This window comes from Apus apus, chromosome 3 (assembly GCF_020740795.1).
Source record: "Apus apus isolate bApuApu2 chromosome 3, bApuApu2.pri.cur, whole genome shotgun sequence".
Lineage (NCBI taxonomy): Eukaryota > Metazoa > Chordata > Aves > Apodiformes > Apodidae > Apus > Apus apus.
This window is the reverse complement of record NC_067284.1, coordinates 117,825,468-117,841,471: the sequence shown is the minus strand read 5'-3', so window position 1 is coordinate 117,841,471 and position 16,004 is coordinate 117,825,468. Positions and strand designations below refer to the sequence as shown.

The 16,004-nt window shown below is 45.0% G+C and overlaps 1 protein-coding gene across 11 annotated transcripts in view; it reads left to right on the top strand.

Moving 5' to 3' along the window:
* The window catches only part of MAP7 (microtubule associated protein 7), a 106,878-nt gene that overhangs the window by 72,751 nt on the left and 18,123 nt on the right, over positions 1–16,004 (top strand). For 5 of the 11 annotated variants that reach the window (XM_051614351.1, XM_051614350.1, XM_051614352.1 and 2 more), the window contains exons 5-9: positions 9–120; positions 1,012–1,098; positions 3,499–3,609; positions 8,921–9,034; positions 13,809–13,954. In XM_051614351.1, the coding sequence (XP_051470311.1) occupies positions 9–120; positions 1,012–1,098; positions 3,499–3,609; positions 8,921–9,034; positions 13,809–13,954 (570 nt within the window). The remainder of the gene's footprint in view (positions 1–8; positions 121–1,011; positions 1,099–3,498; positions 3,610–8,920; positions 9,035–13,808; positions 13,955–16,004) is intronic. The other 6 variants (XM_051614354.1, XM_051614357.1, XM_051614356.1 and 3 more) reach the window with 6 other exon arrangements.

The following is a 16,004-nucleotide window of genomic DNA, read 5'->3' as shown; positions in this document are numbered from 1 at the left end:
TACTTCAGGAGCGACATGAAGCTGTTGTTCGTCGCACGCTTGAAAGGAGCCAGAAGCCAAAACAGAAGCAGAACAGGTGGTCGTGGGGAGGAGCCCTGCAGAACCGCATGAGCAGCGCAGGTAACGGCGCTGGGGGGCTGGCCAGGGGGGCTGGGGGGCTGGGCAGGGTCCTGCCTGGCTGGCCAGCAGGATTCACTTTGCTTCTGTTGAACGGGAGGATGATGCAGTGTGTGCTGCTTGGTATTCTTTGTTCTTGATCTTGTAATTGCTGGCAGTGTTTCTGATGTTGATGTGTAGCAAAAAGATCACAAGGAGAAATCTGAACAGAAGTTAAAACTTGCTTCAGGAGTTGATTAATTCTATAACTATCTTGCTTCAGCTTCTCACTTCAGCTGCTCTGCTATTTGTGTGTGGGTGTGCTTGTGCTGTGTCAATCCTGTGTTATGAGCTACTGTGTGCAAAAGCTAAATGCTATGGCTCAAAAAATAGGTCTGGTGGAAGTAAACAAATACTGAGATTAAAACAGACACAAGGAAGAAAAATGGATCTTTGTAATAAGCGATCTGTACCTTGTACAGATATTTTGGGAGAAAGAAGCCCCTTTTCTCCCCCTAGAAAAACTTCAAGATGGGCAAATGAAGTGAATTTTTGGTATTTGCTTTTCCACCTAAATTATCTTCTCTAACTTACTCTGTGAATCATGAATGTGTATGTGACCAGTTAAATATGACTCAAATCCAGAAAAGAGAACCTGTTCTTCATTTATTTCATCAGAAAGTGGTACTTAGGATTCTTCTTTTCCTACTCTGTGTGCGTTTCAATGTGTCCAACCTTTCATCAAGGAGGAAAAAGAAAGTTAAGAAAAGAATGCTCTGAAATCTGTTATATATAAGTTCAATAAAAAGTTATTTTTTCACAAGATGCTACTTTTTTTGCTTAACTGTGTATAACTTAGTTGATTTTTATTTTCTTTACTGTGAAAAAAATCATTGTCTTGCATTCTGTCCCTAGGTTATTTTTTTGAATCATCATTCAGCTTTCTCGATTTAGCAGGCCTGGAGCACCACTTCAGATCTCTGGGTGGTGCTAGAAAACCTGGTACATAATTGCTGTGGTTTGTTGATTCCTTTACCCATAGCTAGTTCTCAGGAAATGAGATCACCAGTAACTAAACCACCCTCATGTAGTTGCAATGCATGCTTAACATCATGCTGATAGATGAGAACTCTTGGTAGTACCAGACTTTTTCATTACTATTTATTTTTACTATGGAGAGTTACTACTGGCTGACTCCAAAGATTTGGCACAATTCACTGAAATGAAGCATAATATTCTTTCTATGTGAAGTCAAGGAGACCCAATAGGAATATTTTTGTCTTTTCTAAAACCTGTTTGGCATACTACATATACACAGGATTTACAATTATTTTGCACATTGCATTGGCTGATGTGTTGCTCATGGGTATTCTAATGCTTCTTTTTAGAACAAAAACCCAGAAATCTTCTAGGCAGTGGGTTGCGTTTGGCCTGTTCTACGTTTGTAGGTTTCATATTGTCAACACTTACATGCAAATCCTCATGCTGAATTTCATTCATTTAAATAATGTTCAGAGACACAGGAGAAATGTTGACATTCCAAGGACAAGAGGTCATTTTTTCATGTTACCATTTCTCATCTTCAGAAAGCTGTTTTGTGCAGTACATCTGTTATGGCCGGTATTGAAACTTTTTGTGCTGTACTGATATGCCATAGGTTTTCTCAGCTATAGCTCAGGTATGAGAGATCCAAATCCCCATCCCATTCCCACAAATATCATTCTGACAAGAATTGGTGACCCATGGAGCTTGAGTGTCCTGTTTCCAGCATGGACTGACACACAGTGCTCTTCAGCGTGCCTCAGAGATCAACGTGGGTTGGTCCTGCCAGAGGTCTTGCTGTTAGCTGTAACATTTAGATTTCCTTTTAAAGACCTCATTTTAAAACCCATTTTATAGTTTTGTTGGTGGCTGGTTCTGTACCCTCATTGAGTCATGTTGACATTAGGGAAAGTGAGCAAATCATCACATGGGGCAGAGGAGAACCTTTCTTCTCACCAGTCAGTTGCAGTGGGACCTACATGTTTTCTAAAGCTGGGGAGAGTAAAAGTATTTTTCATGCACCATATTTCTATGCAAATGTTCTCTACAGGGTGAGGGTGCTTTAACCCCGGGTCAGAAGGGGTAAATCCAATGTTGATGTACTTGTCAGAAGTAAACAGTGGCAGGCAGTATTTCAGCAAGCTCCTCCTTAACATTGTCAGTGTCCTGTGTCTCTGCTTCCCAAGCAGCACGTGGGCACGTTTCTGCACACACAGGTGTGACCCAGCAGAGCATTCAGGCATGTCCTGCCCCGTTGCCTTTCAGCATGGGTGGATGTGTTGCTGAGTAGCACTGCTGGTCCCTGCACGCTGAAATGCAAGCAGGAGCAGAGCTGACTCTCCCAGTGCCTTCCTCATGTCAGATTTCCAAATGCAAATTTGCAGTGGAGGAGATGTGGTTGATGGATGTAGTTTTTGGGTTTGTTTTTCTGAGAGGCCAGAAAGCACGTAGCTGGTCTGTGCAGCTCATCCCTCCTCTGCCTCTGCCAGCACCTTGCACGTGGCACATGCACGTGCACAAGGTGTGTGATCTGTGTGCTTGGAACAGCCATCGCCCCAGCAGGGTGCAGGCACATCATGTCAAACTGCTCTGAAATGCTCTAAAATAGACTCTTAACAGCAAAATAAACCCCTTCAGAACTACATACCAAGCACATGCATGACAAGTAGCCTCCAGCCTTCCCCAGAGACTCATTTTCTGTCTGCTGAGCTGTTTGGGATTGACTAGCTGCTGTTTCTTTCACAGCAGGTAGAAAATGTCTCTGTGGTAGGAAGTTTAGCACTTGCACAGAACTAGGGGATTTTAACTAAATCTTTTAATTCCTTCTGTGCTTACCCTTGCTTCCCTGGTACACTAGTCTTCCCTTAACCTTTCAGCATTGTATTGTCATGATATTGACCTTCTGCCTAGTGACAGTGCCCAAATCTACCCTTTTATTTAGGTGCTAAGGTTTTTTTTTTTTCCTAAATAACCTGACATTTCCAAGCATGTTGATCCTCCCCTGAAGCTTTGTGTTGAAAACCATGAGCAAGTTTTTTTGAGAATATTAAAAGGAAAGAGGAAATAAAATCTTGTCAACTAGTATCCACTTTAGATCTTCCATTAAGTCCTTGGTTGCAACCTGACTGAATGATAATCAGTGAACAGAATATTTTAGACACTTGAAACTTGAATTAAATGGTTTTGTGCCCAGTCTTTGAGTCACCTGTACAGGCATCTGCTGAGAATGCCATTCTATTTGGAAAGTTCTTGTGGTAGAGCAGGAGTGACCTAGTCATGTTTTCCTCCTCCCACTAGTGTCCTAGGAACTGGCACTGCTGCATGTGGGCTGTCAATTAGCATTATCTCCATTTGTTTTAGATCCAGACAGGCGGTCTGTTTCTACAATGAACCTTTCGAAACATGTTGATCCAGTCATTAACAAGCGGCTCTCCTCCTCATCTGCAACATTACTAAATTCTCCAGACAGAGGTACAGTTTCAAAGAGAAAAAGTAAAAAAAAAAGAAGAGCAGAAAGAATGTTCTGTATTGGTGTATTACTTAGCACGTGAAACAAGCTTCTGAAGTCGTTTTCTGTACCTCATCTAAGTGGGAGTGAAAAAGACTTCACATGTGAAAAGTAAATAGTTGAACATTTTTTCCTGTGAGAAGAAATATATATTTCTTGTTTTTTAAAACAAGAGACCTTACCTAAACAATCGTGCTTTAGCAGATGCTAAAAGCAGTGCTTCTGTCAGGTCTTTAGTAAATGAGGTACAACTACGGAAGGGTGCATTGCTCCATAGTGCATGCAGTCATGTGTGACCTTTTATTTGCATTAGGCCATTTTAACATTATTTTGTTTTCCTTTCTTTAGCAGTAGTTCTTGAATATCTAAGAACATTTTGCATGAAGCTTTCAAGCAGTTATTTTATTACCATTTTTGATTATTTTTGTTGAAGAGATACTGGTGTTTTTCATATGGTCTGTTTATTGACTTTTTGTGTCCAGTTACTTTTCAAAGATTGCTTTATTTCAGTGTGTGTTTTTGGTGTTTACAACTCTGCACAAAATCAAGCTTTTAAAAATGAACATAGCTGAATCACTGCCTCTGTTCTGAGGATTTATGAGATTGAAGCATTGAGATTAAAGGAGTTTTATGACAAAACAACTCTTGTTTAACTTGTGCAAAGAGCTTTACAGAAAAGTACTCGGTAGGGATTTTTTTGTCCTCTACTAAGAATGAGTAGTTCTGTCCCATTTCAATCCTGATAAATGCATGTTTTCAAAAACAATTTTTAGAATGGAATTTTGGTTGTGTTGCAAAACTGATTACTAGATGTGATTATTTGCATGTCTTAACCAAGTGCTGTGTTTTATGGGTGTGCTTGTGTATGTGTATCTGGTGGATTTGATGAACCATGTTAATCCTAGTGGGCTAACCTAGTCGTAGAGTCTGGTAACTTGAAAAAAAAAATAGGATTATATTAGAAAATAATTTATTCCAAAACGTCGTTTGCTCTAAAAGTTGAAATCCCATCAGTTCTAGTTCTATTACCTATTTAGGTATATATATCTTTTTCTGGATGGTTGCTGTTCTTTGCTAAGGGATGCTTCTTTGAGGAATGATCTTGGGGTGGGTGGGGAAGCCAGCAGCAGGCAGTAAGTGTGAAGGATTGTCTCTTCTGGACTGTAACTGGTTATGTGATAGTTTCTGCCACCCATTTCAAATTCAGGAGGAGTCAGACTGAGTAGTAGGCAGTCTAGTGGTGGGGAAAGGGAAGTAATATGGAAGTGATGGTCATACATAAAGAACTTTAAATGCTGAGGCATTCTTTGCTTGGCATTTTTATTAAAACCACACAGAAATCTTCAGAAGTCTCATGTCTTTCACAGACTCCAAGGCAGAAAACAAATCCAAAAGCCTTGCATGCCCTTTACGTGTCCCCATGTGCAAAGTCAGTTACCTACATGTACTTGAGCATCTCTCCAGGGAAGTGACACTGGTCTTTCCAGGGGCCTCAACATCTTAAGGCACAGCTTCAAGGAAGGCTGTAACTGTTTCCTCCCCCTTTCCCCTTCCAGAGGGCACTTTGTCATGTCAGTCACACTGTGTTGTGCATTTCCTACCTGCAGAACAGCGAGCTGGAGATGAGGATGATGAGCTTACCCTAAGTGGCTTATAGCTGTCATCAAGAGCATATCTTCTGTTAAGCAGCATTTGAAGGACAGAATGTTATTTTATTTTGGCCCAGCAAAAGACAAAAGCTTTCATTAACTAATTGGCTAAAGACTGGTTAATTACTTTTCAAGTGCAGCATTGCTGTTTAGCTCTTTTTCACAGTTACCCAATTGGGCAGCCAGAACAGGATTCTCATGCTTTTGTGTTAGTGGAGCAGGTCTGTGTAGTTGAAACTGTAATAAAACATTAACACATATTCAAGTGGAGAGAGCAGCTGTTGACCCATAAAGTTTGGTGATTGTCCTCTTTAAGGAAAGCTTAGCAAGAGTATAATATTTTAGATGAGGTATGAGTTGCATACTTTATTAGTTTTTAAAAGCAAAACTTGCACCATATTTGTGTTCCTCCTCTTTAGTGCTTTTTCACAGAATTTTCTGGTTGGAAAAGACCTTTAAGGTCATTGAGTCCAACCGTAACCCAACTCTACCAAGTCCAGTGCTTAAACCATGTCCCTCAGCACCTTATCTATTAAAACACCTCCAGGGTTGGTGATTCAACCGCCTCCCTGGGCAGCCTGTGCCAGTGTTTAATTACCCTTACAGTGAAGAAGTTTCTTCTAATATCTAATCTAAACCTCCCCTGGCACAACTTGAGGCCATTTCCTCTTGTCCTGTTGCTTGTTAACAGGGAGGAGACCAACCCCTGCCTTGCTACAACCTTCTTTCAGGCAGTTAATAGAGTTTTTCTTTCAAATAAGTGATGGTCGCAGTCACTGCATCACCTTTGCCTGCCACTTATATGGAAGAAATGCAAGGGCTCAGGTATTGTTTCCTGTTGAAAGGGAATCTAAGCATGGAGTAGTTTTTCCCCATCTACTCCCAACACGTTTGTTGCTCTGTGTGAGCAAACACCAGTTACCAGAAGGTCTCCTCCATGGTGCTCATCAGGAGGCCTGTTAAATCCCTGTCTCCCATCTGTTCCCAGAACTGATCAGATGCTCCTGTTTGCTTACTTGCAGTTCATTCTGCTGCTGCTAAGACAACTTTTCTGTGTTCAGTTTGTGTATCCTGAAGACAAATAGATTATTGTAATCAATTCACTGTTGCCAGCTCCCTGGGACTTTATGTGCTTTTCAATTCCAAGTTGGCTATAAAGATCTTCGATCTGTTTAATCCAACCTGCTTGTAGCTGGGGGCAGGGGTAACTTGCACCAGCAGCCCTTGCACAAATGTGCTTCCTGTATAGAAACAAGGAGCACACAGCCATAAGAGTCATAGATTAACACAGCATGAGAAAAAATAATGCCATTTCCCCTGTCTGTCAGAAGGTTTGAAGGACTAATCTTGAAGACTCCACTCTAAGGCTTCAAAAAGGAAAAGAGGAAACAAATACCCCACAAACTGACCCCATTGTTGTAAAGCCTATCTCATTTTGGGAAGCTCTTTATTTTGTATTCAATATGCTTCAGTGTGAGTTGGACACCAAAGTGAAGCTGTTGAAAGCATGTAGATGCTTGGATTGTTGTGCTTGGAACTTGGTGGACAAAGGCTTGTCTGGCTGTTGTAGGTTAAAGGTGATACCAATGACTGTTGGAACGTGTATTTGAGTGTCACACAGGCTGCTTTCAGGGAGCTGTGTGCTTGGAAAATTCAGTGTGTGGTGACCTTGACCCACAAGGCCAAGGTGCCTTTCAACGAACTCTGATCTAAACCTCCTGTAGAGATTTAGGGAGACTCGACTGCAGCCTCCTGGCTAAAACCTCCTGGCACCTCAGAATCAGGCCCATTGCTTGTATGGAGAAGGGAGTTGTTGGTGTCTCTTAGCTCCCTGCTGGCAGATACCAGCTGGTTTGCTCCCAAGCTCTGCCTTAGTGCTCCGAGGGGCATGCTGTGGGCACAGGAGTGCTTCCCTTGGGTGATGTGGATGGAAGTTCCCCCATGTCACTGAGATCACAAAAACGAGTCTGTTGTCCTGCAACAGCGGCTTCCAACAGTGACCACCCAGAGCATGGTGAAGAAAGGGAGCAAAGATGTTACATGCAGTGTGATGGTAGTTCTGTGATTTTTCTTCATTGTGAAATTACAAGCCTAATGCTGTCCTGGGGGTCTCTGTAGGCTGTTTTGTGTCTGTGTAGTCTGTACCAGTGCAGAATGGGAACATTAATCACAAAGCTCTGGCAGCAGTACATTGTGCAAGGACACTTACCCAGAGAGCCTGCTGTGTTTGAGAGTCCTGTATCTCTATAGTAATGCCCCTTATTGAGTTAGCAGAATTTAGGGGAGCAATTTGAGAAGTGAAAAACAGCACTGAGAGTGGATTAAGCAATTACATTTTCATAGGATGAGGTGGAGATCAGCCCCTCTTTTCATGGCACTCAGCGTGGAGTAGATTAAGGCAGATTCAGAGTTTATGGCCATTAGAAGTGATGGATCTCTACCTTTAAAAATGCAAATTAATCTCAGGTTTATTACAGCCAGTCATTTCAATGAGTGTTTTAGAGACTAAGCCTCATAAATTCAAGCTGCAGTTCTGTTGCTGTGAACACCAAACTAAGGTGTATGAATGCGGAGAAGACCTGATTTCACTTGCAACATGAGCATTTTTACTATGGTTTAAGCTTATTATAATGGACTACTATGAGACCTGGTTTATTATTTTGGTTTGTGATGCTCATTATAATACAATTTGTTGCAGCAGAGTATCAAAGAAACATCTACTTCAATATAAACAATAGCTCAGGGCTCTTCCAGCTACAATTCACCATGATCAGTGTTTAACTAGTATTTTTTTAAAAAGTAAAGAAATTTTACAAGGTGAAAGGAATATATTGACAATGTAAATTTGCATTAGGCAATACTGGGAAAAACATGGCAAGGGAGTGATTGCAGGCAGGTGAATGTGTAGTGTGTTTTAAAAACAGACTAACAGTGCAAAAAGCCGGTGCTTGTTACTGTTCGAAATTGAAATTTATCATTAGCATGTTTTTTGACAGGGAATTAGTGATCAAATGTACTTACTGTATTCTGTGGCTTCTGTGTTACTGAGACAACTGTAGCTCCTGAGGTTGGTACCTGCAGATGACATGTTTGTAACCTTTTGGGATGCTTTGACAAAGCCTCTTTCTTTGGCACAATTCTCTGTACAGCAGTGAGCAGCCTTCTCTGTTCTTTTCTTGCTAGGCTGGAAGACTCATGAAGGTGTTTTAGTGATGGGTCTTTTTGTAACTATGTACGTCATGTATAGAAAGTGCTTGGGACACAAACATCTCAATCAAAGCCTCTATTTAGGAGCAGCAATTGCTCTCCTAGCACAGAAGTTATTCTGTCATTCCCAACAGGGAGTGTGGCATATGTGCAAAATACCAGAATTAATAGATGACAATTTGCCTTAATGCCACAAGCAGTAACACAGATTGAATGTTCAGATACGTGTGTTCCTCTGCTAAAATGGAGTAAGAATAAAATGCAAAACACTGAATGAATGGTTATATGCTTCCTGTCTCTGAAGGAGTGTCAAGGCCGTCATGGTATGCAGTAGTGAGGAAACAACACTAATGCTTCTGCAACGTGGTGTTTTGTGCAGTGTTTGATCTAACATCTTGCTTGTGTGGTGCACGTTCAGCTCGCAGACTCCAGCTCAGTCCCTGGGAGAGCAGCATTGTTAGCAGGCTGCTGACGCCCACCCACTCCTTCCTGGCCCGAAGTAAAAGCACAGCTGCATTGTCTGGAGATGCAGGTAAACCTCTAAGAACAGGGGCTTCATGTCTCACCCACTTATTTTCCCAGATTCTTTGTTGCAATGTGATTGATCTAATTATGCGTGTATCCCAGAATAAGCTTGAATGACCACAATGACATGGCATGACAGCACAAAAGCTTTTGTGTACACTTGTTCACTGTGCCTCTTGCTCTTTCTCCCATCACCTCTTTCTTCATTTCTTTTTTTTCCCTACCAATGCAATAAATGACCCCAACACACACAGGACAACAATGCATTGCTTAAGGAAGTGCCCACAATGCTGCAGGAGCTGGTGGAGCACACCCAGTGCTGAGGCTGAGAGCTGCTGGCTGCAAAAAGTAGTTTCACTCTGTCCCAGGGCACTTCACATGGGACACGTGGGACTGACAGCAGGATGGGCCCTGGCTGCCCTGGGCTGAGCAGCACCTGAGGTGACATGTGCAGGTTTAGTGAGGTTACAACGATTGAGAAGCTCTCTCATGTCCCACTGAGGGGAAAATTAATGTGCAGAAATGTGAAAATACTGCTAGGTGGTGATTTAAAGCCCAGGCAAACTATTCTAGGCACCCAGGCCATTCTTGCTTAGCCTGTGCCTCAGGCAGGTAGCAGCTGCCTCTGCTTTTGTCCTGGGATGTTTATGATCCTGCACTGAGGACTTTGTCATCGCAATATGATGTTGCACACACTGAGTGTCTGAGTCTGGGCAGGTCTTTCCTGTCTGACATGGACAGGATAGTTATTCTAATTAAAGGATGTAGAAGGTAAGAAGGAATAGAGGTCTGCTATGATTACCTTTAAAGAAGCTTTCTCTTAAGAACTCTTAGAACTAATTAGGCTGCAGTACATTTCCACGAGTGTAGTGCTGTAGGAGCAAAAAAGTGGATATTCTGCAAACAGTGGAATTAACAAGTACAGAATTCATTTTCACTCTTCGCAAACGACAGCTTATAAAATGAATACTTAATGCCATCTGCCAAGCAGGGCATTGGAAATTTAGCTCTTCATTAGGGGGAATACTTGAGAAAGCAGTGACTTAATTTTGGGAGTGGTTACTTTACTGGAGCAAGGATGAAGATTTTGTTGGTGACTGCTTTTGTTTCTGCTGTGCAATAAGCTTTAATTGGAGTGGAATACTGAGGAAGATTGCAGGCAGCAGGAATGACTGATTTGTCAGTCGTCAGTCATTAGTCTGAGGTAGTTCCCCTGAAATGCCTTCCCTATGCTAACTGGAATTGTATCACCCAGAATAATGATCCATCTGCTCATTGTTTTCCAGGTATTATTCTCTAGGAGCAGTAACTGCAGCCCCTTCATGCAGGACACTTTCTGGAGATTAATGATCAGGTGGTGGTAATGGCTCACAGCTGTGCTCTGAGCACTCAGCTCAGCCCGGCCTGTCATTATTCCCTAGAAAATTACCCTGTCCTTTGACTGTGAAGATAAATTTTAATGCAAAAAAAAAATTAAAATAAATATGGATTTATGTCCTTAAATTTGAAGTCAGCTATTTGGGACATCCAGCATAAGAATACATCTCAATCTTATTTAAACAATCCACCAAAACCAAAATGTTTTTAAATTAAGTCTCCAAAAGCTGCTCTGAATGGATATAACCCTGTTGGCACAGAATTCAGTGGGAGTGCTTCCTAAAGCATCATTTGACAACATGGCAAGTGAAAATTAGCTGCTTATCTTTTCACAGCATCACAGAGTCTTAGGGGTTGGAAAGGACCTGGAAAGACCATCCAGCCCAGCCCCCCTGCCAGAGCAGGGTCACTCAGAGCACATCACACAGGAACGTGTCCAGGGGGGTTTGAATGTCTCCAGCCAAGGAGACTCCCCAGCCTCTCTGGGCAGCCTGTCCCAGGGCTCTGTCACCCTCACAGGAAAGAAGTTTTTTCTGGTGTTTACATGGAACCTCCTGTGTTCCAGTTTGCACCCACTGCCCCTTGTCCTGTCACTGGACATCACTGAACAAAGCCTGGCTCTGTCCTCCTGACACTCCCCCTTAACATATTTGTAAACATTGAGGTTGCCCCTCAGTCTCCTCTTCTCCAGGCTCAAGAGACCCAGCTCCCTCAGCCTTTCCTCATCAGGGAGATGTTCCACTCCCTTCATCATCTCTGTGTCTCTGCCCTGGCTCTCTCAAGCAGCTCCCTGTCCTTCTTGAACTGAGGGGCCCAGAACTGGACACAATATTCCAGATATGGCCTCAACAAGGCAGAACAGTGTATTTTAACAGTGGTGATGCCATCCTTGTTGGTAACTTCCGATCATCAGCCTGCAGAACGAGAGTTGATTCACAGAGGGTGGGACCACTTGGATTTGACAGATGGACCACTCAGTGGATCAGTAGTTGGCTGGATGGCCACACCCAGGGAGTTGTGATCAATGGCTCAGGGTCCCGGTGGAGGCAAGTGACGAGTGGTGCTCCTCAGGGGTCAGTATTGGGACCAGTGATGGTCAACATCTTTGCTGGAGACATGAACAGTGGGATGAAGTGTCTCCTCAGCAGGTTTGCTGATGACACCAAGCTGTGTGGAGTAGCTGACACCCTAGGGGGAAGGGAGGCCATCCAGAGGGACCTTGACAGGCTGGAGAGGTGGGACAGTGCCAGCCTCATGAAGTTCAACCAGACCAAGTGCAGGGTCCTGCTCCTGGGTCAGCACAAACCCAGGCACAAATCCAGGCTGAGGGGAGAATGGCTGGGGAGCAGTCCTGAGCAGAAGGACTTGGAGAGGAGATGAGAAGATGAGAAGCTGGACTCACAGCCCAGAGGCCAGTTGTGTCCTGGGCTGCATCCAAAGAAGTGCAGCCAGCAGGGCCAGGGAAGGGATTGTCCCCTCTGCTCTGCTCTGGTCAGACCCCACCTGGAGAGCTGTGTCCAGCTCTGGAGCCCTCAGCACAGGAGAGACATGAAGCTGTTGGAGAGGGGCCAGAGAAGGGCCATGAACGTGATCCAAGGGCTGGAGCAGCTCTGCTCTGGAGACAGGCTGGGAGAGTTGGGGTGTTCAGCCTGGAGAAGAGAAGGCTCCAGGGAGACCTTAGAGCAGCTTCCAGTGCCTGAAGGGGATCCAGGAAAGCTGGGGAGGGGCTGTTCACCAGAGAGGGCAGTGATGGGACAAGGGGTGATGGTTTTAAACTGAAGGAGGGGGAGATTTAGGTCAGACATCAGGAAGAAATTCTTCCCCATGAGGGCAGGAAGGCACTGGCCCAGGTTGCCCAGGGAGTTTGTGGCTGCCCCATCCCTGGAAGTGTTGAAGGGCAGGTTGGATGAGGCTTGTGCAGCCTGGTCTGGTGGGAGGTGTCCCTGCTCATAGCAGGGGGTTGGAGCCTGATGATCTTTATGGTCCCTTCCAACCTGCATGATTCTGTGATTCTATGACATCAATTATAAGCTGTTTGAAACACACGTTGTGCTGCTGCCTCCTGCATGGGTGCCCTTGCTGCAACACCTACATGAGGCTCTTTATTCGTAATGTTAATCTCTCAGAGGACAGTTTGCAGCCTTAGGACTGTTAAGTCTGTGAGCTCTTCCTGTGACAGCAGCTGTACTGCAGTGAAACTGGAATTAATTGTATGTGGAGCTGCATTTCTTCAAGTGTGGTCAGAGAAGGATCTATAGGAAAGAAATGTTGGGTTTTTTTACCAAGGAAAATGAGGATGTAATTCCCTTTCTTTAAAATAAAAAAAAAAGAAAAAAAAGAAAAAAAGAAGCATAGGTAAGATACTGTACAGAAGTTCTGCTTTTCCTTCAGGTAACATGGCAAATAGTCATTATGCTAAGACTTTATGAAATTATCAGGAAAGACAAACAGCAGACAGGTAAAACTCTGCAGTGAAAACATTGTTTTTCCCACTTTCTTCAGTTAAATCAGAAGAAAGTCTGAGCACACTTTGCTGCAAGAATTTCCCCTGGATACGTTTTGCAGTGTCACTCTTTGAATGTGTAGTCAGAACAGTGTCCCTGATAACCTGCCACTCATGGGGAATCTTTTGGTAGTGGTTTTATCCTTCTGCAAACCAAGGAAAGTTGCCTGGTTAGTCATACAAATATTAATTTCCAGGTTGGTTTGTAGTTGTTAGCCTGGTTTTTGTAATGTATAAAATAGTTTGTTGCTGAGCATGTATTTGAGCTGTTTTTCTAGTATTATAAAAAAATACTAGAAGTTCTTAGATGAATGGACTTCAGATATTCTTAAAAGAGGGATTTTTAATGACACATCACTTGCTAAGTACACAGAAATTTCATTGAGTTCCTAGATGAAACTGTTCTGTATTGTTCATGTGTTTTGATCTTTGTGTGCATGTTTCCTTTTATTTTTCTCCACTTCGAAGACCAATTAGTAGACATTCTTATGGCAGTTTGTTTTGTGTTCTGAATGTAACTGAAATTCATGTCAGTGCACACACTAAGCTAGTCAGTCAGACCAGGCCTTGTGTCCACTGCTCTTTCAGAACCGCCACTTGTATGTACACGTAACAGAAAAAAACGTCGTTACTTTCTGCTCCCCAGTTATGTGGCATGCTTCTTAATGTATTTAAAATAAATCTTCAGTTTACAATTTGAAATTATCATTTCTATATGTGTGGCCAAACTAACGTATCAAGTGATGGTTCTGACCTGAGAATTGGTCCTTCAGTGTATTAATACCTTCTTTCTTTTCTGTCTTTCTCGGTCGTTTCCGTTCCTGCTGGCTTTCCTCTGTCAATTCTCCAATGCTGCTCTGTAAATAAAACTAACAAATGACAAACCCAACCACCACCCTAGTTATCCCCGTTTGTCCCCGTTCAGCATCTTGCAGCCCCATCAGCCCTCTGTCCTACAAGGCCACCAGCTGCAGGCAGCCCACGGACCGAGCCAAGCTCTGCGTCTGCGCCGACGCAGCGGGACCCCGGGGAGCGCGGCGGGCGGGGGTAAGTGAGTGAGTGACCGGGGTAAGTGAGTGAGTGACCGGGGGGGTAAGTGAGTGAGTGAGTGACCGGGGGGGTAAGTGAGTGAGTGACCGGGGTAAGTGAGTGAGTGACCGGGGTAAGTGAGTGAGTGAGTGACCGGGGGGGTAAGTGAGTGAGTGACCGGGGGTAAGTGAGTGACCGGGGGGGTAAGTGAGTGAGTGACCAGGGGGGTAAGTGAGTGAGTGACCGGGGTAAGTGAGTGACCAGGGGGGTAAGTGAGTGAGTGACCAGGGGGGTAAGTGAGTGAGTGACCGGGGTAAGTGAGTGAGTGACCAGGGGGGTAAGTGAGTGAGTGACCGGGGTAAGTGAGTGAGTGACCAGGGGGGTAAGTGAGTGAGTGACCGGGGTAAGTGAGTGAGTGACCGGGGGGTAAGTGACTGACCGGGGGGGTAAGTGAGTGAGTGACCGGGGTGAGTGACTGACCGGGGTAAGTGAGTGACTGACCGGGGTAAGTGAGTGACTGACCGGGGTAAGTGAGTGAGTGACCGGGGGGGTGAGTGAGTGAGTGACCGGGGGGGTGAGTGAGTGAGTGACCGGGGGGGTAAGTGAGTGACCGGGGTAAGTGAGTGAGTGACCGGGGGGTAAGTGAGTGACCAGGGGGGTAAGTGAGTGAGTGACCGGGGGGGTAAGTGAGTGACCGGGGGGGTAAGTGAGTGACCAGGGGTAAGTGAGTGACCGGGGGGGTAAGTGAGTGACTGACCGGGGGGGTAAGTGAGTGACCAGGGGTAAGTGAGTGAGTGACCGGGGGTAAGTGACTGACCAGGGGGGTAAGTGAGTGAATGACCGGGGGGTGAGTGAGTGACCAGGGGGTGAGTAATTGAGTTGGAGGAGTTAATAAGTGACCAGTGGGGTAAGTAAGTGACCAGGGGGGGTAAGTGAGTGAGCCAGGGGTGTGGGTGAGCCGGGGGCAGCTCTGCCTCCTGCCCAGCCCCCCTCTGGGGACAGGGGAGCTGTGGGGACACTTGGCCAGCTCTGACTCTCCCCTCCGTGCCGCCCGCACCCCCTCCCACTGGTTCCGTGGTTGGCTGGATTTTAACTGAAATGTTGTTGTGTGGTGACCTGGCTGATTGTGCACCCAAGAATCCCCGTGGAGGAACCCCCAGAGGGGTTGCCTCAGCTGTTGAGGGGGCACGGGGGTGTGTGTCCTCTTCTCAGGTGGGTTCTTTGCTGCCTTGTGAGGCCCAAGCTGGCGTTGCAGCTTTTCCTGCAGTGGGGAATCTGTGTTTATCCGCAGCCTGTTTTCACAAAGCCTGTAGATTCCTCTCCTGAGGCCTCTAGTAAATCTCAGCTGAGCCTCTGGGCTCAGAGAGGAGGCCTGGGCTCACACGTGTCCATATACATAAGCACACAGAGCTCTGTCCCTCCAGCTTTACTCAGGAGACCAGGCCAGTAAACTGTTCTTCCTTGAGAAGGAAGGGATTGGTTTAGAGGTCTGGTTTGTAAGCAGGGCTTCCCACAGGTCACCTGTTGGTTCTGAATGGTTTGGTCGCAGTGCTATGACCTGAGCTTTCAGGGGAAATCAGAAATGGGGTACAGGCAGACTGAGTTTGTGCTGTGCCCCAAGCCAGTGGGATGCAGTCAGCTCCAATTCCAGTATCCTGTGCTGAACCTGAGCAGTTAGATTTTTCCTGAACTCCACAGCCTGAGTTTGCTTAGTGTGAGAAGAGGGAAGTAATTTCTGCCAATGAACACGTAAGAGGTGCTTGCATTTTCATTTGGCCTGATGGGCAAAATGTTGACATCCTTGCTGGGAGCAGCATTAATGGAGCCTCAGGAATCCCTGCCAGCACTCAGCCTCAGGCAGCTGGTGGTGAAGTCAGGATCAAGGTGAGGCACAGCACTGGGGTGTCCCTGCAGAGAGGTCCCAGGGTGTACGTAGTGCATCACAAGCCCCAGCCTGGGCCATCAGTTTAGCACCTCTTGGTCTTTCTCACTGTGTGTGTTTTGGGTTTGGTTTGGTTTTGTTTGCTTGGTTATTTAACTTAGAAAGGTTGATACATTTTGGTGGAGA